The following is a 25384-nucleotide window of genomic DNA, read 5'->3' as shown; positions in this document are numbered from 1 at the left end:
AATGTATGCAAACTGATGGCATTTGTCAGATGGATCAGGATCCTGATCCGTATGACAAATACATTTTCTCTCCAGAAAAACGGATCCGGAATTCATTTTTTTCCACATTTTTTGCAGTCTGACCGCAATGCCGGATCCGTTTTGCCGAAACACTCGGGGCTGGATCGGGCATTCCGGGAAATGTTCTGGAATAGCTCCAGCAAAGGGTTAGCAGCGCTTGCGAAATGGATATTTATACTACCCTAGGCGCTTGTGCACTTGGACGTAATTTTTCCCTACCCCCACACAGCGCAGGCGCGGAGATCGGATGGATTTTCAGGAGTTATCGGCGCTTGCACAATAGGCCGTAAAATTTCTCTACTTCGGCTGTCCGGCGCATGCGCAGTGTCCCGGTGTGCTGCTGAACTCGGCAGTGAGATTTTCCCTAAACTGTCCTTTTGCGCATGCGCAGATCGTCAAAACTAAGGCCCGCCTCCACACGTCATTTCCGGTGCGACAGAAAGTTAGGAGGTAGGGTAATGTAACGTTACAGGATGTACTAGCCGGGTAATATCTGCACGCCATAAGCTGCGGTAATACACTATTAGCAGTGTAGTAATAACAAACCCTAAATAAAGGATGGTGTTTTAGGGTGAGACGCAGGGTCAGCTTCTAAGTGGAGGCTTTCAGTGTCACGTGACCGCCGGGACGGCGCATGGAGTTTAGACACTACCGTTAGGGCGACAGCATTGAGCGTCAGAGCACTTCCGTCCTGGAACGGGAAATGACGTCACGACACTGAAATGTGTGGCCGCCGGGAAGGAGTAGAAACGATCGCTCGCGTATAGTAAGTTATAAAGCGCCCGCTTTACGGCAACGATGCGGGTTGTGTTTGTCTGGAGCCTGAAGGGCACGTGTTCACACTAGGCCTAGTGAGAGCGCGGGCTGCGCTGTGACCTGCGTGATGTCTCCCGGCAATGGGGCGGCGGTGCACTATATTACAGGCGGCAGCCGCCAAGCTGGGAGGAGTCACGTGATGGCCGTAGGGTATGTTCAGACTCAGGGTTTCAGTGCGGATTCGGGGCCGAAATTAAACCCGTCTGAATCTGTGCTGAAACCACCTCCTATTGTTTTCAAGAAGAAGCTGCTGGTAGTTCATACAATGGAGGCTTTTTGCCCCATGCTTTTTCAGACTGCACCAAGAAGACACAAGTCCATTCTTGGCGCGGTTACCGTGTGCGCCTCTTGCAGCTTAGCTCCGTTCAGAATAGAGAGCGGATCCGCCCCGTTAAATGAGAACCTACGGCAGAGACCCCAGTATCAGGCCTTGTTTTATGCAGGACAGTGTACTTTCTAATGGCTCCATTTATAATTGTATATAACATAGTGGGAAGCTGGAAAAAAAAACTCCAAATGGGGTGGAAATGCGAAAAAATATATAATAAAAAAAATTCTGCCAGTTTTAAGGGTTTTGTTTTACAGCTTAGTGGTAAAACCGACCTGTTCCTTTCATTTTCTGGGTCAATACAATTAAAACGATCGCACATTTCTATAGTTTTTCTTGTGTTTTAATACATTAAAAATTAAAATTTTGAAGAAAAAAAGTTACAAAAAAATGTATTTGCGTTGCCGTACTCTGACCCCCATAACATTTTTATAGCTACATCGCCAGTGCTGTGTGAGGGCTTATTTTTTACATAAAGATCGGCAGGCTTTAGTGATACCATTTTGGAGTGTCTATGGAGTTTTTGATCACTTTTTAGCGAAGGTGAAGCAACAACAAAAAAAATGACAAATTGGGTACTTATTTTAATCCCCCCCCCCCGTTATGATGTTCACTACACAGGATAAATATATTATATATTGTTTTAGAAATGTTTATTTACAATTTCCACACTTTCACATACAGCTGTGTGACCAAACACATACAATGTATGGTTCCGGAAAGGCTGAAAGTAAAAAAAAAAAGAAGATAAGCTGCTCCCAGAGATGTATTGATAGCAACCCTTTTTTTTTTTTTTCCTCTCACCCCCCCCCCCCCCCCCCCCCCCCCCCAGTGAGTAAATGTTTGTGGTTAAGTTGATAGCTATACCACGGGACATCCATATCGGAAGGTCATCAGTATAAAAGTACCAAAAACCTCTTTAGAGGGGCACTTTATCTGTCTTCAGCATTCTTACACTGAAGACGCTGGATAACTGTATGATGCAGAGGCTCCTCAGCCTCCCTCTGGTCTCCCTGCCTTCTTACCGTTGCATGACCTTCTACAGGATCATAATGACAGCTTTATGTCACTGTGATCCTGTAGAAGGTCAAGCAGAGGCATGTCCTCAATATACCGGTCCTATAGGGCTGTGTGCTTTTATTTTCTTTAAAAAAGGATTTTAGAGATATGTAAATTAGTCTTGTAAGGTGCCCGAGGGTCTGTACGAACCTTCCTGGTGCCCAGCCACGCCCGCCTGTGAAGGAGCCCAGCACCGCCTATGTCCTCCGAATCTCCTCCTTTCGTCACCGATAGATTGCCGTAATCTCGCGATGCGCGAGCATGAGGTCCCTTCCTGACCATTGTGTCTATGGACCATGGGGCTGACATAAAGTAATTTTCTAAATGCTGTTGAGAACAGCTCATGCAAGATGGCCACCCCCATAATCCTCTTCAGGAAAGAGAAGAAATAAATCAGAAAATAAAAACAGATTAGGAGAAAAAGGACTGTCACTATCTGGTTTAACTGGCAGATACAAATTTTGGTGCCACATTTTAACCCATTCTGTCCATTATTTTAATGTCGGAGTTCATGTGTTCTGTAGTGTTAATTTACATATTTTATACGTCCATTTAGTAGTATGTGCTTATAAGTACTAGGGATGAGCGAAGTAAGCTTCAGATCCTAGATCCAAAGTCGCTTTGCTCGAAACTTTGTTTTACTGCTGTACAGAGATCTGGCTCCATACAGCATTAAAGGGGATGGGCTCCAGCGGGGAAAACTTGTCATCACCAAAGTCTCACAGGACTTTGGTGAATAACTTTGGGATTAGATTTTTCAACTTGAAAACCATTTTAAAACAGGTATCCGAAGTCTGCTTCGGTACCGAGGTATCAATCGGTACCAAAGCCGACTTCGGATACCTGTTTTAAAATTGTTTTCAAGTTGAAAAATCAAAGGACGATGTTATTCACCGAAGTCCTGTGAGACTTCGATGATGACTAGGGATGAGCGAGCTTGTGTTCTCAAGTTTGGCGTCCAAGATTTGGGTCATCTAATAATTCCGTTATGGATTCCGCTACCACGGATCATAAGTTATGATCTGTGGTAGCCGAATCCATAACTGAATTCTTAGATAACCCGATCCTTGTACACCGTAGCCCATACATTTTAATGCTGTATGGAGCCGGATTTCCGTACAGCATTAAAGCAAAGTTTGGAGCAAAGCGTCTTTGGCTCTTCGCTCATTCCTACTAAGGCTACTTTCACACTAGCGTTTTGGCTTTCCGTTCGTGAGATCCGTTCAGGGCTCTCACAAGCGGTCCAAAAATGATCAGTTTGCCTAATGCATTCTGAATGGAAAAGGATCCGCTCAGAATGCATCAGTTTGCCTCCAATCAGTCACCATTCCGCTCCGGAGGGGGGCACCAAAACGCTGCCTGAAGCGTTTTGCTGTCCTCCTGACGAAGCGGAGCCAAACGGATCCGTCCTTGCACACAATGTAAGTCAATGGGGACAGATCGGTTTTCTCTGGCACAATAGAAAACTGATCTGTCCCTCTTCGACTTTCAATGGTGTTCAAACTGAGCTGTCATGGTTATAGAAGACATAATACAACCGGATCCGTTCATGACTGATGCATGCGGTTGTTGTATTGTAACGGAAGCGTTTTTGCAGATCCATGAAGGATCCGCAAAAAACGCTAGTGAAAAAGTAGCCTAATGTATGATTCTATTAAAAAAAAAAATTTTAAAGCTTTTTTTCCTACAGGTCAGAATGTCAGAAACTGTCAGGTTAGGTGCTCTTTCAGTTGCTGTTAACTCACGATACCTTTGATTTACATTTTGCAGGATTGGGCATTCCTGAGGGAGGAGCTGCTGTCATTGGTGTTGAACGGGGTCTGGCTTATCTGAACTTCACCACGTGGGTAGATGCGAGAGTGCTGTTCGATCTTCTGGCCGAGAAATAAAGGATTCCATAGTTTATATTTCTCCTAGTTCTACAGCAGAAATGGAGTGGTCCAGGCAAAGCTATCCAACTTCATTCTCTAGTAGAAGTCGTTCCCCTGAGGATAGGAGCCTTGATCGACGAAATAGCATAACGCATTTGTATTTGCGAGTTCAAGTCACTTCTGGAATTATAACCACAAACTCTGTCCGAAAATACTTTGTAGGGCTCGATATTGCTGATATATTATCCTTTAAAGATAACCATGCATTAATTGATGGTGGTGCATTGGTTAAATTTTATAATAGTTCTGATGCCTATGAGGGAATGAGAAGATACAGATATAGTAATAGTAAGGCTCTACATGTGATGTGGTCTAATGAAAAAGAGTGGGTAAGATATGGTGGCAGAGTTCATTATGATGAGGATAACCTTTCTTATACATCAAGATATGAAAGAGAAGAATACTATTCAAGATCTCCAGAAAGGTTTTCTCATTCATCCTTTAGGGATTCTAGTTCCAAACAGTGGCATTCCAGATCTCTGCAAAGATATTCGCAATCTCAGCAGAAGTATAGTAGGTCACCAGGGTGGCATTCTCGGTCTCCTCTTAATCGCTCCAGGTCACCACGCTTGCGTTCTCGATCTCCTCGCAGGAGATCTAGGTCTCCCCGAAGGCATGAAAGGTCTCCAGTGAACCTGTCAAATGAGCAAGACCCAATATATGACGGAGACTTTCACGTGCACGTGACAAACCTGAACTATGACATCGCAAGAGAAGATTTGAGGAGGTGGTTTTTCAGCCTGGTGAGCAAAGATCACATTAAGTTTCTGTATGACGAGAAGGGCCGCAAGACAAGGGAATGTTTTGTCGTCTTCAAAAATGAAAAAGATTATAAAAAAGTTCTCAAACTCGACAAAGTTATGTTTAAGGGACGTCTTTTGTTCATATCTCCCATCTCCAAATCAAGCATGAGAAATTTGCTTACAGGAAAGAATGTCTTATTCTCGCATCATTATTCCAAGGGGAGATGCCTTTATTTAAGAAACTTTCCACCAGCTGTGACAAAAAATGACATTATGAAGTTCTTTGCTGGCTTTTCCCTCAATGAAGAAGACATCTCCCTGCTGTGCGACAAAAATGGCATTGGCCAAGGGGAAGTAATGGTCAGCTTCTCTTCCGAAGAAGACCTAGAGAGAGCTGAAAAACTGCACCGTAAGAAGTTCAAGGACAAGGAAATAAAACTGCGAAAAATTCCTGTGGAAAAATTACCAAGTTTCTTCTGTGTAAATTCCTTAAGCCTGATGCCTGAAGATCCAAATGATTGTGTAACCCAGGAAGATGATTTATTTGATGAGGATGACGAACGGGAAAATGATATGGATGAAGACGACAACATCCCAGATGAGGATACAGGTTTCCACGAAACGGAAAATACTAATGAATGTGTTGCTCAAGCAGATGACACACCTGATGATCCCGTTGTCCTTGTAAATGACGCACCTGATGATCCCGCTGTCCTTGTAAATGACGCATCTGATGATCCCGCTGTCCTTGTAAATGACGCACCTGATGATCCCGCTGTCCTTGTAAATGACGCACCTGATGATCCTGCTGTCCTTGTAAATGACGCACCTGATGATCCCGCTGTCCTTGTAAATGATGCACCTGATGATCCCGCTGTTCTCGTAAATGACGCACCTGATGATCCCGCTGTTCTCGTAAATGATGCACCAAGTACAGAGTGCATTTCAAATGAAAATGCTGTACAATTAGAGAATAAAAATGCCATCCCAGAAGGTCCAACTTCAAGCGATAATGACTTGGGACAATGAAGAGCAGGGCTGAGGGTGAATATTTTTATATTTTAATAAAAATGACACTGTATGGTTCTAAAATCCCTTCTTAGAGTAAGTGTGGAAAAATTAATGCGAAGAGTTGATCCCCAGTGTATATTAGGCTCTGTTCATATTGTGTCAGAACTATACTTCAGAGGTATACGTTGATGCATCAGAAGTATTCTCCAATGTATACCTCTGGTATATGCCTCTGTATAGCCAGTGGCATACACCGTCCATTGGCCACCATGTTAACAAACTGTATAACACACAGTCAGGGACACTTGCCAAGAGTGGCGTTCCCATATACCAGTCTTGATCCCCTGGGTGCCGGAGTGAGATGCTCCTAATTTATTAAGAGGCAGATGCCTATTAACAAATTGGTCACATCTCTGGCACTCTTTGCAGCAGGATCTGAAGTCTGCGCCAGCTAGGGGCTGGCATAGATTTCTGCTATAACTTACCCCAGTTTCTGGCATCGGTTGTATTAAATCTGGCAGGCTGCCACTTTAGAAGAGTGACAAGAAGTTTGAAAAGTTGCCAATATAACGAGCGGAATAAATTATGACTTTTTAACACCTCAATAGTGGCGTAAAAACGTTAGTAAATGCCCCTCAGTATGTTTTTGTGCTTACGATATAGGAAAGCACATTCTGCTGCGCTTCGCTGTACAATTAAAGAAGAAAAAAAGTTATGCAGACACACCCTAGTGGTCTTGAGATTTTTTTATTTTTATTTTGGCCTCTGTTACGTTACTGGGGGGGGCGCATATGGATAAACAAGACAGACACTGTGGACATAATCTTAGAGATTGATATTTTTTTTTTTATTTTGAAGTGTACAATAATACCAAGGCTGGTTTCACACGAGTGAGTCTCATGCTCCAGACTCGCAGCGTGCGTATCAGACAGCTCCCGTCCTGAACTTCCAGCAATGCCGTGGTCGCATAGCATTATATTGATTTATGATACTATGTAACCCTTAGAGGTCTGGAATGTATTGGATAACACTGCCAGCATTACATCAGTGTTATATAATACATTCCAGAACTGTAAGGGTTACATAGCATCATAAATCAATATAATGCTATGCGACCCTGGGAGGTCAGTCCGGGAGCTGCCGCATACTAACGCTGCGAGTCCGGAGCATGACACTCGCTCGTGTGAAACCATCCTAATTCTCCTGGCACATTTCTTGTAGACTACACTCAACCAATATCTAGGTAAGATTTTTTGATGTATTATAACTGATAGTAAAACCACATCACTCAGATGAAGATATTGGTATCGGACAACCGTGCAGCTAGCAATTATTATGGAGCATAAAGGTGTTTTCTGATCCCTTATAAATGGAGTGAAAAGTGCTTTAATAACTACGAAAAATTGTATTACGGCTAATTTTTTTTTTTTTTTTTTTTTTTAAACATGATGGGTGTTGTAAGTTTGAGACACAGGTTGTGAAACCTTGGCCTTTCCCATGCACAATTGCTGTTTCTACTGTCACATTCAACATCCTCACATTTTGGCAGCTTTCACACAGCTGAGTGTGGTCTGTGTGACGGCCAAGTTTCCTGGACTGACTGGCTTATCTGACCCACACACATTGCGTCATATCGATCTATGATGTGTTCCAGTGCGACCACTGGTCTACTATTACATGCTCACAGCATCATCTTAGTATGGGATGCAGTAAGTGCGGCTCACATAAGCCACGGTCCTTCATGGAAAAGTATCCCCCACACAGAACACACGCAGCTATGTGAAAGCCAAATTACCATGTCCATGGCCAGATTTAGCAGACTTATTTTTGTAATTTTCATTTATCCCATTAGTCAGCTTTGAAGTATCACAAAAGCTACATAACCCAATTGCACATACTTTTTTTTTGTAGATGCTTCAAAATAGGCCTTTATATTATAGGGAATATGGAACCAGTTTTATGCTCCCCTATGTGAGCACAGCTTAGGCTCCATTCACACATCCGCAATTCTGTTCCGCCTTTTGCGGAACGGAATTGCGGACCCATTCATTTCTATGGGGCCACACTATGTGCTGCCCGGATCCGGCAATGCGGATCCGCACTTCCGGGTCCGCTATTCCGTTCCCAAAAAAAAATAGTCATGTCCTATTCTTGTCTGCAATTGCGGACAAGATTAGGCATTTTCTATTATAGTACCAGCAATGTGCAGTTCGCAAAATGCGGAACGCACATTGCCGGTGTCCGTGTTTTGAGGATCGGTGTATCCGCAAAACACATACGGATGTGTGAATGGACTCTTACACTGGTGACAGAGACTAGATTGAAACCCTGGGTCACTTTTTATGGTCCAGTCATTTTGTTAACATTCCTATTGAGCACTGGAGTCATCTCAATGCAGTGGACAAGCTTGGGAGTCTTCATATTCATCATCTTCCTATACACTATATAGAAAGAGAACTGTCAGTCATCTGTGGGAGGGCAGAAAATAGAGACCCTGATCGAAATGTTGGGTCACTTGTTACAATTGACAAATGTTCCAAGTTCTGGGGCACATATTTTTTTTGACAGTAATATGTCACTTGTGGTTTTTGATGCAGATTTTCTGCAGATCTTACCCTTGCCTTAAAGAGTGTGAAATCCGCACAAAGAATTGACATGCCGCAGATTTCAACATCTGAATAGCAGGTCGATTTCCGCATAGAAAAAAAGTAAAGTTTACAAGAGAGTAGATAAATCTCATATACTTTGCTGGTACTGCATTATGCTGCAGTTTTTCTGCGCAAGTATCTGTGCGAAAAAAACGCAAGTAATCTGCCTTTTAAGGCGTTTTCTGAGACTTTTCTACTGATGACCTATCCTCTGGATGGGTGATCAGTATCTGATCGGTGGGGTTCTGACACCCGAAACCCACACCGATCAGCTGTTTGAGAAGGCATTAGTGCTTGAAGTAGTGTCGTTGCCTTCTCGCTGCTTAGTCTAGGCCAAGTGACGTCACATTTTTCTGTCACATGGCCTAGGCGCAGCTCAGCCCTATTAAAGTGAATAGGGCTGAGCTGTGATACTAAGCACAGCCGCTATCAAATGGAGGGTACTGTGCTTGGTGAGCTGAGAGAAGGCACATCACTCACATGAGCGCTGGTGTCTTCTAATACAATCCCAGGTGTCAGACCCCCACTGATCTATATGTCATCAGTAGAAAAGTCTCAGAAGACCCCTTTAAAGGTATTGGTCAACCCCCACAACAATATTAGTTCCCATCCATGCTGCTTCCGTTCCCTTGCACCTCTGTAATTACGTTACATACATCTCTGCAGCCATTCACTGTTCTTAGCACTGACATGTCCCCAAGCAGCACATGACCACCGAGTCCACCTATGTTGCTCTTTTGGGGTTTCTTACCACATTTTCATCGACCACTTAGTCCAGTAAATGGCTGCAGCAGTGCACATAATGACGTTTCCCTGTTATGGAAAATCCATAACATGACATGGGCTTTTTGGAGGACTGTGTTGAGAAATATTGCTCCTTTTTTATATTGCTTTGAGACTAGATACCTATTGGGGATACCTTTAATGCAGGAAGTCAGAACAAAAAAACAGGGCACTGAATACTTAGAATGGCCAGTCACATGTCACTAGGGTACTAAAATTTTCACCTTGTGAATCAAACATTTTCTTTGATGTATTAATATAATTGTTGCCCAGTTTATTTTGGATGTTACTGTTCCTTTAAATATATTTTTGCTTTCCTTTGAAATGATGAACCTTTGTTGATAGATGTATGTACAGTGCATGGCCTAACTAATAAATGTGTTTTGTTATCAGTGCAGCTTTGTTCTGCGATGAGTGTGTCGGGGATATAAAGAAAACGGCTTTATATAAAAGAAAGGATCAAAGAAAAAATTTCAAATGATTAGTGATCCTCGAGGTGGACATATATATCACCTCCAAAAAGAGTTTGATTGGTTATTTAATTCTATTGTGCAATCAGTAAAACAAGGTACAAGCATCTATGCAAAAATATAAATTATTTATTATACAATGATTTAAAATACAATCAAAGGTTAATCAATGTGAAAGTCAATATTCTGCAATGATACATAGTGATATGCAGTACCCAAAATTCACCACTAGATACAGGTACCAGCGTATACACAGTACCTCTCAGACAGAAGAATATAATACAATCCGCCTCGACCACAATTTTTAGATATAAAAACTCAATAATGTTAATAAAAGATACGAACCCTTGCTCTGCACCCAACTATAACAAATCTCAGATAATGGGGTAGCAATATAAATTATCAAGCCTGGTATTGACTATGGAATGAAATTATTCCAATCAGAGAGTTTCCTCTTAAATCAATATTTGATCTTTTATTCAGCAATATGCATCTTTGCTGAATATTAACAATATTGACATAACGCCTTTTAACACTAAGCATCCGCACTAAGCGGGAAGTTGACTAAATATCAGGCTATTAATTTATATCAATACTACACGAAACAAAGTTATACATTACCGAGAATACAGATGATGTGCAGGGACTAAGGGTAATCAGCTCTAAGGTACGATCTGGTCATTAGGATCTTTCTCCTGGGTTTTCTTTGTTTCTCTGTGTTTTCTCTTTTTTTCTTGTTGGAGGTGGTGGTGGTGGATCCTTTCCTTGTGTGTGTGTGTGTGTGTGTGGTTTATGATCACAAATAGAGATGAGCGAACTTCTGTTTTAAGTTCGGCGTCTAAAGTTCGGCTTCCGGTTAGCGGAGGATCCCAATATGGATTCCGAATTCCGTTGTGGTCCGTGGTAGCGGAATCAATAATGGCCATTATTGATACCGCTACCACGGACCACAACGTAATTCGGCATCCATATTGGGATCCTCCGCTAACCGGAAGCTGAACTTTAGACGCCAAACTTAAAACAGAAGTTCGCTCATCTCTAATCACAAACTTATCATTTACACACCTTCCGAGTTTGGAGTTTTCCAATCATTGTCGGCTAGGCGTGTACATGTGATAAGGGAGATGATGTCACTACATCACCCAAAATGCACTTTTGCTACTGTTGTAGTGTCACCTACTCATACCTAGGTGGCACTGTTGTATAAGCTATTAGCATCATACTATAAAGAGTTAACTACGCAAGTCTGACTTCATCTTGCATTCTATACACATGACCTCTGGAACCTATATCAAAGCTATAGGGATTAATTCTGACACTTCTTACCAATTAAGGACAGACTTCAAGGCGTCCCTTAAATGTTTCTCACACTCCTAAATAATATGAATGAGCCTTGTTTTCTCACAGAGATATCTTTGCCTCCTCTGCTGTACCAATTGATGGTTAGTAAAAACACCATCTTTACAGATACTCATTAGCAAAGTCCATACCCAAACTTTCATCATCATATAATAGGAATATATGTTTTCCTAAGAATATATGATAACAAATACATAAATGTCCTAAATAATACATAATATAAAACAATACATATGTCTTATTGGTTTTCTTATACAAAACTAAGGTTGACTATAAGTGTATATAGATATCACAGATTTTCTGCTTCATTAATAAATACCAAACTGTAGAGGTAATTGGCACCAGCTGCAGCTAGAGAGCACTCTTATCTCCTGTCATAAATCCATAAGGAGACAAGAAGGCCTCTTCAGACTGGAACAGCCATGAGAAGAAATCTTAAGTGACCTTTCCATGAACTTCTATTCCACTCTACATGAAGATTCACATAAGATGGTGAATATAATCCAACATGGCTTTTATAGGCCATTAATATCCACTATAACAATTATATAAATGTTTTATACACTTATGAAAAAGCACCAAAAAATGCCCCTTCATTACAATATAATCCATTGAAACAAATTTGATTATATTGGAATGCTAAAAAATTTGATTTTTGTGAACTCGCCTGTAAAATCTCTTTCTCTGTTTATTTATTGGGGGGGGGGGGACACAGGACCGTGGTTATAGCTTGCTGCTGCCACTAGGAGGCAACACTAGGCTGAAAACTGTTAGCTCCTCCCCTGCCAGCTATACCCCCTCCAGCCTGGAGAGAGCATATCAGTTTATGCTCCAGCAGTAGGAGAAGCAGAAATTAAACTGAAAACCAAACAAGAACTGCACAGTGCCATAAGACCGAACCAAAAACAAGGTCCCAACTGGCAACCCATGGAACCCACATGCCGCACTAAGAACATTGGATGGGTGCTGTGTCCCCCAATGAATAAAGCGAGAAAGAGATTTTACAGGTGAGTTCACAAAAATCTAATTTTCTCGCTCATATCATTGGAAGACACAGGACCGTGGGACGTCCTAAAGCAGTCCCCAGGGAGGGAATACAAAACCCCCAAGAAAGCAACTCCCTCATGGAAGTCACTACACTGCGGCCGAGAGCAGCATCCGCCGAGGCCAAAGAATGCACCCGGTAAAATTTTGTGAAGGTGTGTAAGGAGGACCAGGTCACCGCCTTACACAATTGGGACGCAGAAGCGTGTTGTAGATGAGCCCAAGAAGCCCCAACCGCTCTGGTAGAGTGGGCCGTGATCCCAGAAGGAGGCGCCTTGTCCCTGGGCGATAAGCCTCGGCAAATGCCGATTGAATCCACCGGGCAATCGTCACTTTGGAGGCCGCCAAACCCTTACGAGAACCCTCTGGGACGACAAACAAAGTGTCCGTGCGCCGAAAGGGATACACGACTGACATGTAAGTCTTCAAAGCCCGCACCACATCCAGGCGATGGAGCAAGACCTCCCTCGGATGAGAAGGCTGCGGACAAAACGAGGGCAGAACAATGTGCTCGTTAACGTGAAAAGCTGATACTACCTTAGGTAGAAAAGATGGCACTGGGCGAAGCACCACTTTATCCTGATGGAACACCAAGAAGGGCTCCTTGCAAGAAAGAGCCGCCAGTTCTGAAACCCTCCGGATACATGTGATGGCTACTAAAAAGGCTTTTTTCCAGGAGAGCAAGCGAAGGGAGACCTCTGAGAGGTTCATACGGAGTGGCCTGGAGTGAACCCAGACCTAAGTTCAGGTCCCAAGAATGCAAGGGGGCACGATAAGGAGGCACTGTGTGAGCCACCCCCTGCATAAAGGTCTTGATTGGACCTAACCCGGCCAGGGGCCTCTGGAAAAAAATGGACAGGGCAGACACCTGTCCTTTCAACGAACTAAGCGCCAGACCCAGCTCCAATCCGGACTGCAGAAATGCTAGTATATTAGGTAGGAAAAACCGTCTGGGAGAAAGATCGCGCTCCTCACAGAAGCGCAGGAAGGACTTCCAAGTCCTGTAATAAATCTTGGATGAGGAGGGTTTCCTGGCTCTATTCATAGTCCGAATGACCGCATCAGAGAAACCCTTCTGTCTTAAAATGAAGGTTTCAATAGCCTTGCCGTTAAACGTAGTGTATCCAAAATCTGGTGGACCTTGTGAAAGGTCAGCCCTAATTGGAAGGGGCCATGGCGCGTCCCCTAGAAGAAGCATGAGCTCTGAATACTACTGGCGAGGCCAGTCTGGAAAAATCAGGATCGCCTGGATGTTCTCCATCCTGATTCTGCGCAGAATCCGGGGCAGGAGAGGTAAGGGTGGGAAGACGTACAGGAACGAGAAGTCGTCCCATGGCGCCACGAGAGCATCCACGCCGTGTGCCTCGGGATCCCTTGCGCAAGAGAAAAAGCACGGGAGCTTGCGATTAAGCCTGGACACCATCAAGTCCACGTCCGGACGTCCCCACCGGAGACAGAGAGCCTCGTACACCTCCTGATGGAAGAGACCACTCCCCCGGGTCCACCGTCGTCCGGATGAGAAAATCCGCCGTCCAATTGTCCACTCCCAGAATGTAGACCGCAGATATCACCAGAAAGTGGTCTTCCGCCCACTGCAGAATCTTTGCGGATACCTTCATCACCGCCAGGCTGTGGGTCCCCCCTTGGTGGTTGATATAAGCCACCGCCGTGGCATTGTCCGATTGCACTCTGATCGGACGGCCCTGCAGGAGGAGAGTCCAATGGCTAAGGGAAAGATAAATGGCCCGGAGCTCCAAGATGTTGATGGGCAGTTTGGACTCTGATTGAGACCAAACGCCCTGGACCGTCCGGGTGGCGAAGACTCCGCCCCAACCGTTAAGACCGGCGTCGGTTGTAATAACCGTCCATGTGACTGGGAGAAAGGATTTCCCCATATCCAGGTGCGCAGGTGCGATCCACCAACTGAGTCCTGACCGTACCTGCCGAGACAGGTGAATCTCCCGATCCAGAGAATCAGGAAATTTGTCCTAAAAGGACAAAATAGCACGCTGAAAGGACCTGGTGTGGAACTGAGCGAATGGGACTGCCTCAAAGGAGGCCACCAAAACCCCCAGTACCCGCACAAAATTGCGGATTGACGTACTGCGGCGCTGGAGTAGCAGACGCACCGACCGCTGGATGTCCAGTCTCTTGTCCTGTGGTAGGCGTACTAATGCCGCGCCCGAATCCTGCGTCATGCCAAGCAATCTGATCTGGGTGGAAGGATTGAGGGAGGATTTCCGCAGATTCACTATCCAGCCGAAGCGGGAGAGAGTGTCCAGGGTGATCCGAAGACTTCCCTCGCACTGAGTGACTGTCGGAGCCTTGATCAGGATGTCGTCCAGATAAGGGAGAAGAGTAATGCCTCTGGACTGCAGAAGGCCCAGGAGGGGAGCGAGTACCTTCGTGAATGGCCTGGCGATGAATTGGTAATGGCACAACTGAACAGCGAAACGTTGGTGAACAGCTGCGATAGGGACGTCCAGGTAGGCGTCCTGAATGTCTATGGACGCCATGAATTCCCCTTTGACCAATGAAGCAACCACGGAGTAAAGGGACTCCATCCTGAACCGTTGAATCTGGAGGAAGCGGTTCACCACCTTGAGGTCCAGCACCGGACGGACCTCGCCCTCTTTTTTGGGAACTACAAACAGGTTTGAATAAAAACCTGTAAACCTTTCCTCTAGAGGCACTGGAGTTATCACCCCCCGTGTGAGAAGGGATTGGATTGCTTGAAAGAATGCCGCAGCCCGAACTGGATCCCTGGGGGGTTGTGAGAGGAAAAAGCGGTTGGGAGGAATGGATTTGAATTCTATTTTGTAACTCGAGGGGACAACCTCGAGTGTCCATGCGTCCATGCGCGAGGGGGCACACCTTCATCCGGAAAAGGAACGTGGTGGCTGAGCCCACGGACGCCAGGCCGGCTGGGGCTTAAAGGATGGCTTTTTGCGCTGGTCCAGTTTGGGCGGTCTGGCTGCCGAGGTAGCTGCTGGACGAGTGCCAAAGAACCTCCGAAAGGACTGATAACGGGAGGACGAAGCTCTAGGACGAAATAAAAGTTTTGCCTTGGGTTGTGGAAGATGTGTGCTCTTCCCACCCATCGCTTCCGATATAATCTTGCCGAGCTGGGAACGAAAGTGTCGAGACCCGGTAAAAGGGAGGCTCGAAAGTGAGCGCTTAGAGGAGTCTGCCACCCAGAGCTCCCGGCGAATAGAGACTGCGAGAGCAGAAGGGCGCGCGACCAAAGTACCAGCGTCCAAAGCCGCCTCGCAGACTGCCAAGGATTCGAGCTCCACAGGTGGGAGATCCGCCGCCAGGACTTGGTGTAAGAGGAGGGCCCACTCCGAGACCACCTTGGCCACTCACGCAGAGGCGAAAAATGGATTGCAGGGCCGATCCACTGGCCGTAAACACAGACTTGGATAGCGATTCAATGCGACGGTCCATCTCGAAGAGAGGAGCCCTCGGCCACCGGAATAGCCGTGTTCTTCGCTAGGCGAGCGACCGGTGGATCCACCTTCGGAGGAGAGGACCATTTTTCCACGCATTCTGCTGGAAAAGGATAGACCTGGCTGTTCCCAAGCTTTTGCTACAAGCACAGAAAAGTCGTCGTGCAAGGGAAAAGATTTAGGGGCCTGCTTCGCTCGCAGAAAATGACACCCGCTGGTGGAGGGAAGGTCCTCCTGTACCTGGAAGGTGTCCAGGATAGCAGATACTAGACTATCCACCATGGATGCAATCTGGGAGGATTGCTTCGGATTCATCTCCGCATCCGAATCTACAATCTCCCCATCTGACAGCGCGTTGCCTAGGGAGGACGCCTGTGAATGGGAACCGGGAGGAGGGGGGGATGTTGAGGCGTCAGAGGAGGAATGGTGACCTGCTCTGGGACGCTTGCTAGGAAGCCTGCTCCTGGATTGTACACCTTGAGATGGTGTAGACTGCACCGGTGGCGATTTCTCAACCAAATGAGCCAATAGAGAAAGGGTGGAGTTGGAGATTTTAGAAAGGTATTCCACTGCCCGGGACATGGCCCTTGCCCAGTCAGGTTCCACACAGCCAGAATGGTCCTATACTTCTGTGGGCTGTAGAGGGGAGGGATGGCTCTGTGCGGACGCATGGCATGCAGAACACAGAGATGTTGCCTGTCCACGAGGGAATTTTACCCTGCACGAAGTGCAGGCATAGTAGGTGGCCCTGCAGGGTGCCTGAGGGAAGGTATTGGCCGGCTCAGACATGTGTGCCACAGTTACACTACGCTGGAGGGGGTAGCGATGTTCCTACCAGAAATAGCGGTAACACAGGTCCTGTATCTCACCAACGCTGAGAAGCGCCAAGCAGAGGAGGGGAGGGACGCTGTCGCGGCGGGAAAGATAGCTCCTCCCCCCTCCCGGACGCTGACGAGCCTGACCGGAGAGAATTGCCTCAATCCACACCCCCTGAATGTTCGCTCTGTATTGCCCGATCAGGGAAAACCAAAAGTGAGTGCCGCCGTGACTGCAGGAGGAAGCGGAAGATGACCCCGCAGAGTACCCCCGCCGTGTGCCCAAACGAACGGTGACATTAAACCCCGCCTGACGCGGCATGCCAGAGTGCCGCTGCAGAAGTTAACCCCCGCATGACTAGTGAGACATGGCCAGAAACGCTACCCCCTCTCCAGGGCTGTATTGGGACTTATGAGGGGAAGGACCGCTGGTGGTACATACTCACCTGTCTTCACTCTTCCTTGTCAGACCAGCAGTGCCACTTCTACGGCCGCTGGCACCGAAGTTGCAGGGGACCGGGCAGTAAAAGTTTTGGAGTAGGTGGCCCTCTTGCTGGCGGGAAGCAGGGGAGCTAGGCTGCCCTGGTCCACTTGTCTTCTTGGGGGTGGCAAGGCGGTGGGACAACCGACACCGGCCAGCCACCCGGGGAGACAGTGCAGCCTTGTTACTCTGTGTCCTTGAACCTGTGAGAAAAGAGATTAAAATAAAATAAATCACAGAGCCACCCTGCTAAGCAGGGAGGTCTGCCTCCTACGACACTAAGATAAAAACTGATATGCTCTCTCCAGGCTGGAGGGGGTATAGCTGGCAGGGGAGGAGCTAACAGTTTTCAGCCTAGTGTCGCCTTCTAGTGGCAGCAGCAAGCTATACTCACGGTCCTGTGTCCCTGTCACGGTGGGTAGGATACAAGATACAATAAACACACAGATAACCTCAAAACAAGCGTCTAGGCCAGAAGCTGGGTATAAAGGTCACCTCCTGACAATTCCCTACCAGCTCTCCCTGGACTTCTGTGCCCACATTCAGACCCTAAAGGTGGGAATAAACGTGCCCCCGTGCCTAAGGCTGAAGATTCTTTAAAGTCCCTGAGATGGTGGAAAGGGGAAAAGAGGCAGCCTGCTTCCTCAGGTCCCGGAGGAGGCAGGTGTCTCTAAAACAGCCTAGACAGAACACAAAAAGGAAACCAAAACCAACTTATCTTTGTAGCAGAGCAGAAACAGCAAATCCACCTTTCCTCAGAGCAAGATAGAAGTTATAACCCGCACAGGACACTGGGAAGGGGCGTAATTTAAACTCACACAAACGACCCCACCCAGTGCACCTTAAGGGAGGCGGATACATCTCAACTCCAAAGCCAAAACAAACCAAAAAAACTACACACGTGCTGCTAACCTGGCAGACCTCCGCACATAACCTGAGCAGGGCATGACAGTACCCCTCCTTCTACGGGTGACCTCCGGACACCCCGGCCCAACTTTATCCGGGTGGGCCCTGTGAAAGGCCCTCACCAGTCGGCTGGCACTAACACCCTCAGCCGGAACCCACATCCTCTCCTCGGGGCCGTATCCCCTCCAGTGTACCAAGTACTGAAGGGAACCCCGAAGAAAACGTGAGTCGAGAACCCTAGAGATCTTGAACTGTAAATTGCCATCAACCAGAACAGGGGGAGGAGGCAATGGCGATGGTTCCACCGGTTTCACATATTTCTTCAGTAAAGACCTGTGGACCACATCATGGATCCTCCAGATCTGCGGAAGATCCAGACAAAACGCCACTGGATTGACAACCGTAGATATTTTGTACGGTCCAATAAATCGTGGACCCAGTTTCCAAGATGGTACTCTCAGTTTAATATTTTTGGTAGATAACCACACCAGATCACCCACACACAGGTCCGGACCAGTCATACGTCTCCTGTCAGCCATTCGCTTATACCTCTCACCCATCTTCTCCAAATTAACTTGGATCCTCCGCCAGATAGAAGACATGGCAGAAGAAAATCTCTCCTCCTCTGGCATCCTAGAGGAACCAGTCCCAGAAAAGGTACCAAACTGAGGATGAAAACCGTATGCGCAAAAAAATGGTGACTTACCCGTGGACTCCTGCCTACGGTTATTCAAAGAAAACTCTGCTAGAGATAAGAATGAGGACCAGTCCTCCTGGTTCTCAGCCACAAAACACCAAGTAGGTCTCCAGGTTTTGGTTAGTACGCTCTGTCTGCCCATTCGACTGCGGATGAAAAGCGGAAGAGAATGAAAGTTGTTCACAAGACGAGAGCAGAACGCCCTCCAATACCTGGAAACAAACTGCGTGCTCCTATCAGAAACCACATCCGAGGGAATGCTATGTAATTTCATGATGTTATCAACAAAAACCTGAGCAAGAGTCTTAGCATTGGGCAGACTAGCTAACGATACAAAGTGAGCCATTTTACTAAAACAGTTTTCCCGGAGGAAATCGGCAGATCAGTAATCAAGTCCATAGACAAGTGCGTCCAAGGACGAGATGGAATAGACAAAGGAAGAAGTGAACCAGAAGGTCGAGAGTGAGCAACCTTTGACCGTGCACAGGTCTCACAAGCTGCTACATATGCCTCAACACTCTTACATAACCCGGGCCACCAGAACCTCAGAGAAATAAGATCAAAGGTGGACTTGCCACCAGGATGTCCAGCAAGGACAGTATCGTGATGTTCCTTGAATACCTTGTATCGCAGTCCAGCAGGAACAAACAACCTCCCTGGGGGACAAGAATCAGGATCCCCCTCTTGGGCTCCCAACACCTTCATCTCCAACTAAGGAAACAGAGCGGAGACCACCACCCCATCAGCCAAAATCGGAGCAGGATCCTTTGAATCACTTCCCCCAGGAAAACTACGAGACAATGCATCTGCCTTGACGTTTTTAACCCTCGGGTGAAAAGTAACCACAAAATTTAACCTAGTAAAGAACAGTGACCATCTAGCCTGTCTAGGATTCAGACGCTTGGCGGATTGCATGTAAGCCAAATTCTTATGATCACTATATACCGTAACGGGATGAGACGCCACCTCCAACCAGTGACGCTATTCCTCAAAGGCCAATTTGATGGCCAGCAATTCCCTATCTCCTACTTCATAATTCCTCTCGGCGACCGAGAGCTTCTTGGAAAAAAAAAGCACACAGACATTATTTGCCAGGAGATGAACCCTGCGACAACACTGCTCCAACCCCCACCTCTGAAGCATCCACCTCCACCACAAATGGCTGAGACACATCGGGCTGCATCAGAATGGGAGCAGACGCAAAACATTACTTAATAGCCGAAAAGGCCTGCAATGCCTCATCCGACCAGACAGAGAAGTCGACGCCTGTCCTAGTCATATCGGTCAAAGGTTTTACAATGGTAGAGTAGTTCAAGATACATTTTCTATAATAATTGGTAAACCCCAAAAACCGCATCAAAGCTTTCTGATTTTCCGGTCGGTCACATTCCAGAACCGCCCGGACCTTTTCGGGGTCCATACGAAAACCAGAGTCAGAAAGTAGATATCCCAGAAACTGAAGCTCCTGAACAGAAAACACACATTTCTCCAATTTAGCATATAATTTATTCTCCCGAAGGATCGACAAAACCTGTCTCACGTGATCCTGATGGGTCTTCAGATCAGGAGAGTAAATTAGTATATCATCCAAGTAAATTACAATGAACCTTCCCACCAAATGATGGAAAATGTAATTGTCACGGCTGAGGATGGGGGAAACCCTCAGCCGTGAGGTGCCAGGTGTTGAAGTAGCTACTCGGCCATGAAGCCACAGGACAGGGAGCAGGTCACCTCCTACAGCGTCCCTACCCTGACCCTAACTCCTAACCTGCATGGGCCGACCTTTAAGGTAGGAGGGCCCATGCGCCGGAACCTCGGAGCCCTGTCTTACCCTCCGCAGATCCCTGAGCTAGGAGCTGGGTAAGGCAACCTACTCCTCCTTGACACGGAGGAGCAGGAGCCTCAATGGCCAAGCTGTTGGGAAAAGGGGAACAGAAACAGCAATACGGAAATGGCAGGTGAACAGACATTCACCAACCTGCCACAGCCCTGCTGACTGGATCCCTAAACAGACAGGGATCCAGAACCGTTATGCTGCACAAACACATATGAAAATCCCAACAGACAAACTTGCTACAACACACACATAAAGACATAGGCATACATAAAACTTTAACTTATACTAAAACTTAAACTCAAACTTAAACTAAGAACTTAAACTATGACCACAGTGGTGGCTCTCACTGGCGGATGAACAAACACAGGAGGCTGCTATCAGCAAGCATGCTGAAGCAACCTACTGAGCTCTGCAAGAGAGAGGGTCTTTATAGGCCCCAGTGGCCACACCCAAGGATTGGACACACCCAGTGACATCACACACACACTGGGAAGGAAGTTAACCCTTCCAGTAACACAGAAGGGAAAACAAACATACATAAAGGGAAAGTGCACACAATAACTTACAACACAGTGCACACAACAAACACACCTAACAAAAGGAACGTCAGGTGAGACCGCATGCCAGGGCAGCAAGCTGCCTAGCGACGCTCAGGCTGCTCTGCTGCTAACAACAACACTGGTTGCCCGCGGCAACCACAAGTGAGGCCACAGACAAGCAGCCCTCACCCGTGGTTGAACGCCCATACAAAACCGCAGGCAACCGCATGCGGTAAAGGAGTCACGGTCATGGGCATGGCCGTGACAGTAATTGACAAATCGCTGAAACACCGCTGGCGCGTTAGTTAACCCAAAAGGCATAACCAGATTCTCGAAATGACCCTCGTGCGTATTGAAGGACGTTTTCCACTCATCCCCTTCCTTGATTCTTATCAGATTGTAGGCCCCTCTTAAATCTAACTTGGAGAACACCTTGGTTCCAACAATTTGATCAAAAAGGTCAGAAATCAAAGGAAGGGGATATGGATCACGGACCGTAATGAGGTTCAATTCCCGGAAATCCAAACAAGGTCTAAGCGATTCATCCTTTTTCTTTACAAAGAATAAACTAACTGCGACCGGAGACTAAGATGGCCTAATATGACCCTTTTCCAAACTCTCGGCAATATACTTCCGCATGACCTCTCTTTCAGGTTGAGAAAGATTGTATAGCCGAGACTTTAGCAACTTAGCCCCTGGGATGAGATTAACCGGACAATCATATTCACGATGGGGAGGCAAACCCCTGAGCCCCACCCTTCGAAAAGACATCCGCAGGGTAGAACCGTAGTAGACACCCCTGAGATAGATGCACCAAGACAATTGTCCGAACAAAATTCACTCCAACCAATGATCTGCCTTGCCTGCCAATCTATAGTAGGGTTATGTTTCATCAACCACGGTAAACCTAAGACCATAGGAGCGGGCAAGTCCTTCATGACAAAACAAGAAAAGATCTCAACATGTGAATCACCCACCCTTAACTGAATACCATGAGCAATATGAGTGAGACTCCTTTGAGAAAGAGGGGAAGAATCAATTGCGAACACCGGAATCTCTCTTTCTAAAGTGCAAGTACTTAAAGGGAACCTGTCACCAGTTTTATGGTGTCCTAACTAAGGGCAACATAAATAAGTGACTTATTCTCTTAGCAAAATGCTGGGTCACTTTCTTTAATTGACCCAGTCAATCTGCAAACATCTTGTATTAAAAAGTTCCAGCTGATAATGATGAGTCATGAATATTTATGAGCTCCTGACTCTCCCCGCCTACCTGCTGCTGATTCACAGTTTTTTTCCATATGAATCAGCAGCAGGTGGGCAGGGGAGTGGCTATATCTCTGAATTAAATAAACGCTGGACTCAATGACATCACGCTGGACTCAAATCAGCTCATTAGCATGTGGCATCTTTGTGTGTATATTATGAGGTAACCATCTGTCACACCAGTAAGTGAATACATCTAAGGTACTTTTTAGTAGTTAATGATTGTATATAATTAGTTATATTATAATCAAATATCCAAATGACAGGTTCCCTTTAAGCCCAGATTTTGAAAAAAAAAAGAAAATCAATACGGTTTACCCCAGCACCACAGTCAATGAATACTTCAAAATTAAATGTCTAGCGCCACCATAGCTGGAAGGAGAAAATGAGAATTGCAGGGAGATTGCATACCTGCTTGCTCCGACACCTCATTCACACTACCAAGAGTCAGGGATGTTTTTTTTTTCTTCTTTATGTAAACCTCTTTGTGGTTCTTTATTATCAACTTGCGGTTTAACAAAAGGACAAGCATAAACAAAATGACCACTTTCTCCACAGTAATAACATAGCTTATGCAACCTCCTAAAGTTCCTATTACCAGAACGGAAAGACACCTGACCCAGCTGCATGGGTTCCTCCCCTACCCCAGAATTACATGTCATATTACCCTGAGAAACCGGTGAGACGAAACCACTCCCAGAAGGGATCCCTCGCGCGGAAGGAACCTTACACCTCTCTCTAATGCGTCTATCTAACCGTACTGCTAAAGACATAGCATTCTCCAACGTATCCGGATACTCATAAAAACCGAGGGCATCTTTCAATCCCTCAGACAACCCCTGACAAAACTGACTACGTAGCGCGGGGTCATTCCACTCAGACTCCGTAGCCCATCTCCTAAACTTAACGCAGTATGCCTCTACAGTACGTTTTCCTTGTAATAAATTATGCAACTTAGATTAAAAAAATAATAATAAAAAAGATCCAACAGAGGGACGTACCCACAAGGACCACAACCGACTACAGTGATCACGAGATCTCAGGTAAGGACACAGTCATTGGTAGTAAATATATCCTCCCAATCACTTAGCCCAGCAGACATGACACTTTTAGAAAAAGGTTTATCCTTCTGTCCCTCTCATATACTAAACACTTTTCAATTAGAATTAGACCTCCATAGATTTTTCAGGTGTATCAGATTGACAACCCATTTCAGCACTATCAAGGAGAAACCCACTCCCCAAAGTCCCAATACTCTTATTTCCATTAAAGACTTATCATTACGGAATAAGAGCTCATATATGCCTCCCAAAACCCAACCACCAGTAGAAACTTTTATAACATTGGTTCAAAAGGACATGTCTTCCTTTAGGAAAAGCATAGAAAAACACGAACTGAAATTTACAAGCAACCTCACTCAGACAGACAAACAGGCACTGAAAAACCTATCAAAACAAAAAAATCTGATTTTCAAACCAGCTGATAAAGGCGGGGCTCTAGTCATAATGGATAGAGACCACTACATAACGGAAATTCTGAGACAGCTTAACGATGAAAATATCTACGAGAAACTCACTCACAATCCCACTGCAGATATAGCCTGCAAAATTGAGGATACTCTCACTCTATACATTGACAAGGGTACCATAGACCAAGAAACAGCTAGTTTCTTGATTAACAGAACTCCAATCATTCCAGTTTTCTATACCCTACCAAAAATCCATAAGAATCTGCTCAACCCACCCGGACGCCCAATTGTAGCTTCTACCGACTCCATCCTCTCACCCCTGTCCATCTTTCTTGAAAAGATACTGACCCCAGAAATCAAAAAAACTACATCCTTTTTACTCGATACATCTGCTTTTCTAGACACTCTAAAAAACCTAGGACCGATACACCAAGATACCATCTTAGTGACCTGGGACGTATGCAGCTTGTATACCTCAATCCAACACCATAAAGGCCTGACAGCAGTAGACAAACCTCTCAAAAAAACCGACAAACATCCAAATGTAATTTCCCTGTGCAATGATCTACTTTCCATAGTATTACACCATAATTTATTTTTATTTCAAGATCAATTTTACTTACAGAAACAAGGGACGGCAATGGGATCAAATGTAGCACCCCCATATGCCAATAGCTACATGGCAGATTTTGAAGAGACCCACATATACCCAAACAATACCTTCACCACACATGTACAACTCTGGCGAAGGTATATCGACGATATTTTCTGCATTTGGAAAGGAACAACTGAAACATTACTAAATTTCCATGAATTTCTGAATCATATCACACCAGAACTCCAGTTTACCATTCACTTTGACCCAACAACCATCAATTTCCTTGACAAAAATCCAGAAGGGAGTCTTGTAACCGATTTATACAGAAAACCAACTGACAGAAATAACCTACTACACTTCTCGAGCTTTCATCCTACCAATACAAAAAGATCACTTCCCATGTCACAATTCCAAAGAATCAACAGGATAGTACAGACGGAACCAATTCAGACTAAGAGGATCAAGGAAATGCAAGAACGCTTCAGAGAGAGGGGTTACCCCACACATTTAATCAGACCACCGACACATCCCCGTAATACTAACCGTACACTGGGCAAACATATACCTTTCGTTCACACATACCATCCAAATGTTAGAAAAATGGAGAACAGTCTCAGAGCACACTGGCATCTCCTAGCCAGAGCTTACCCAGACATTGAGGAATTTAAGAATCCAGTTCTTATGTGCAACAGACGTCCCAAAAATTTAAGGGACCTATTAGTTCGAGCAGACATTGGCTCAGCCACCAAAATATCCCGTCAGACATTCCTCAGGACCCCCAAAAAAGGTACATTTCCCTGTCACCACTGCATCCAATGTTCACATGTACAAAAAGGCAACAGTATATTACATCCATACACAGGTAAACAATTCCTAATTAATGATTTTTTTACATGTGACTCTGACTTTGTTGTCTATACTCTCAAATGCCCCTGTGGACTCATTTATGTCGGTGAAACCACCCAAACCATCCGGAACCGAATATGCCAGCACAAATCCACTATACGCAAACCAAATCTGTTACTCCCGATCCCATATCACTTCAATCAGGCCTCACACTCTATTTCCCAACTTAAA

At 45.6% G+C, this 25384-nt stretch overlaps 1 protein-coding gene across 2 annotated transcripts; it reads left to right on the top strand.

Annotated features, from left to right (window-relative positions):
- Positions 1-751: 751 nt before the first annotated feature.
- LOC121001338 (RNA-binding protein 12B-A-like) lies at positions 752-7381 on the top strand. 2 transcript variants are annotated; one of them, XM_040432370.1, is made up of 3 exons: positions 752-826; positions 4034-5592; positions 5659-7381. In XM_040432370.1, exons 2-3 carry the CDS (start codon positions 4194-4196, stop codon positions 5964-5966), a joined length of 1707 nt encoding a protein of 568 aa, XP_040288304.1. In that variant the 5' UTR covers positions 752-826; positions 4034-4193; the 3' UTR covers positions 5967-7381. The 2 variants fall into 2 exon arrangements, with proteins under 2 accessions (XP_040288304.1, XP_040288303.1); XM_040432369.1 differs by having other exon boundaries at positions 4034-7381.
- The last annotated feature ends 18003 nt before the right edge of the window (positions 7382-25384 follow it).

Source organism: Bufo bufo, chromosome 5 (assembly GCF_905171765.1).
Source record: "Bufo bufo chromosome 5, aBufBuf1.1, whole genome shotgun sequence".
Classification (NCBI taxonomy): Eukaryota; Metazoa; Chordata; class Amphibia; order Anura; family Bufonidae; genus Bufo; species Bufo bufo.
Note: the sequence above shows the minus strand (reverse complement) of the source record. Positions and strands in the feature narration are given on the sequence as shown.

Excerpts from the sequence above, each read along its gene's own strand:
- LOC121001338 (XM_040432369.1), top strand. The coding sequence starts at position 4,194 with ATGGAGTGGTCCAGGCAAAGCTATCCAACTTCATTCTCTAGTAGAAGT.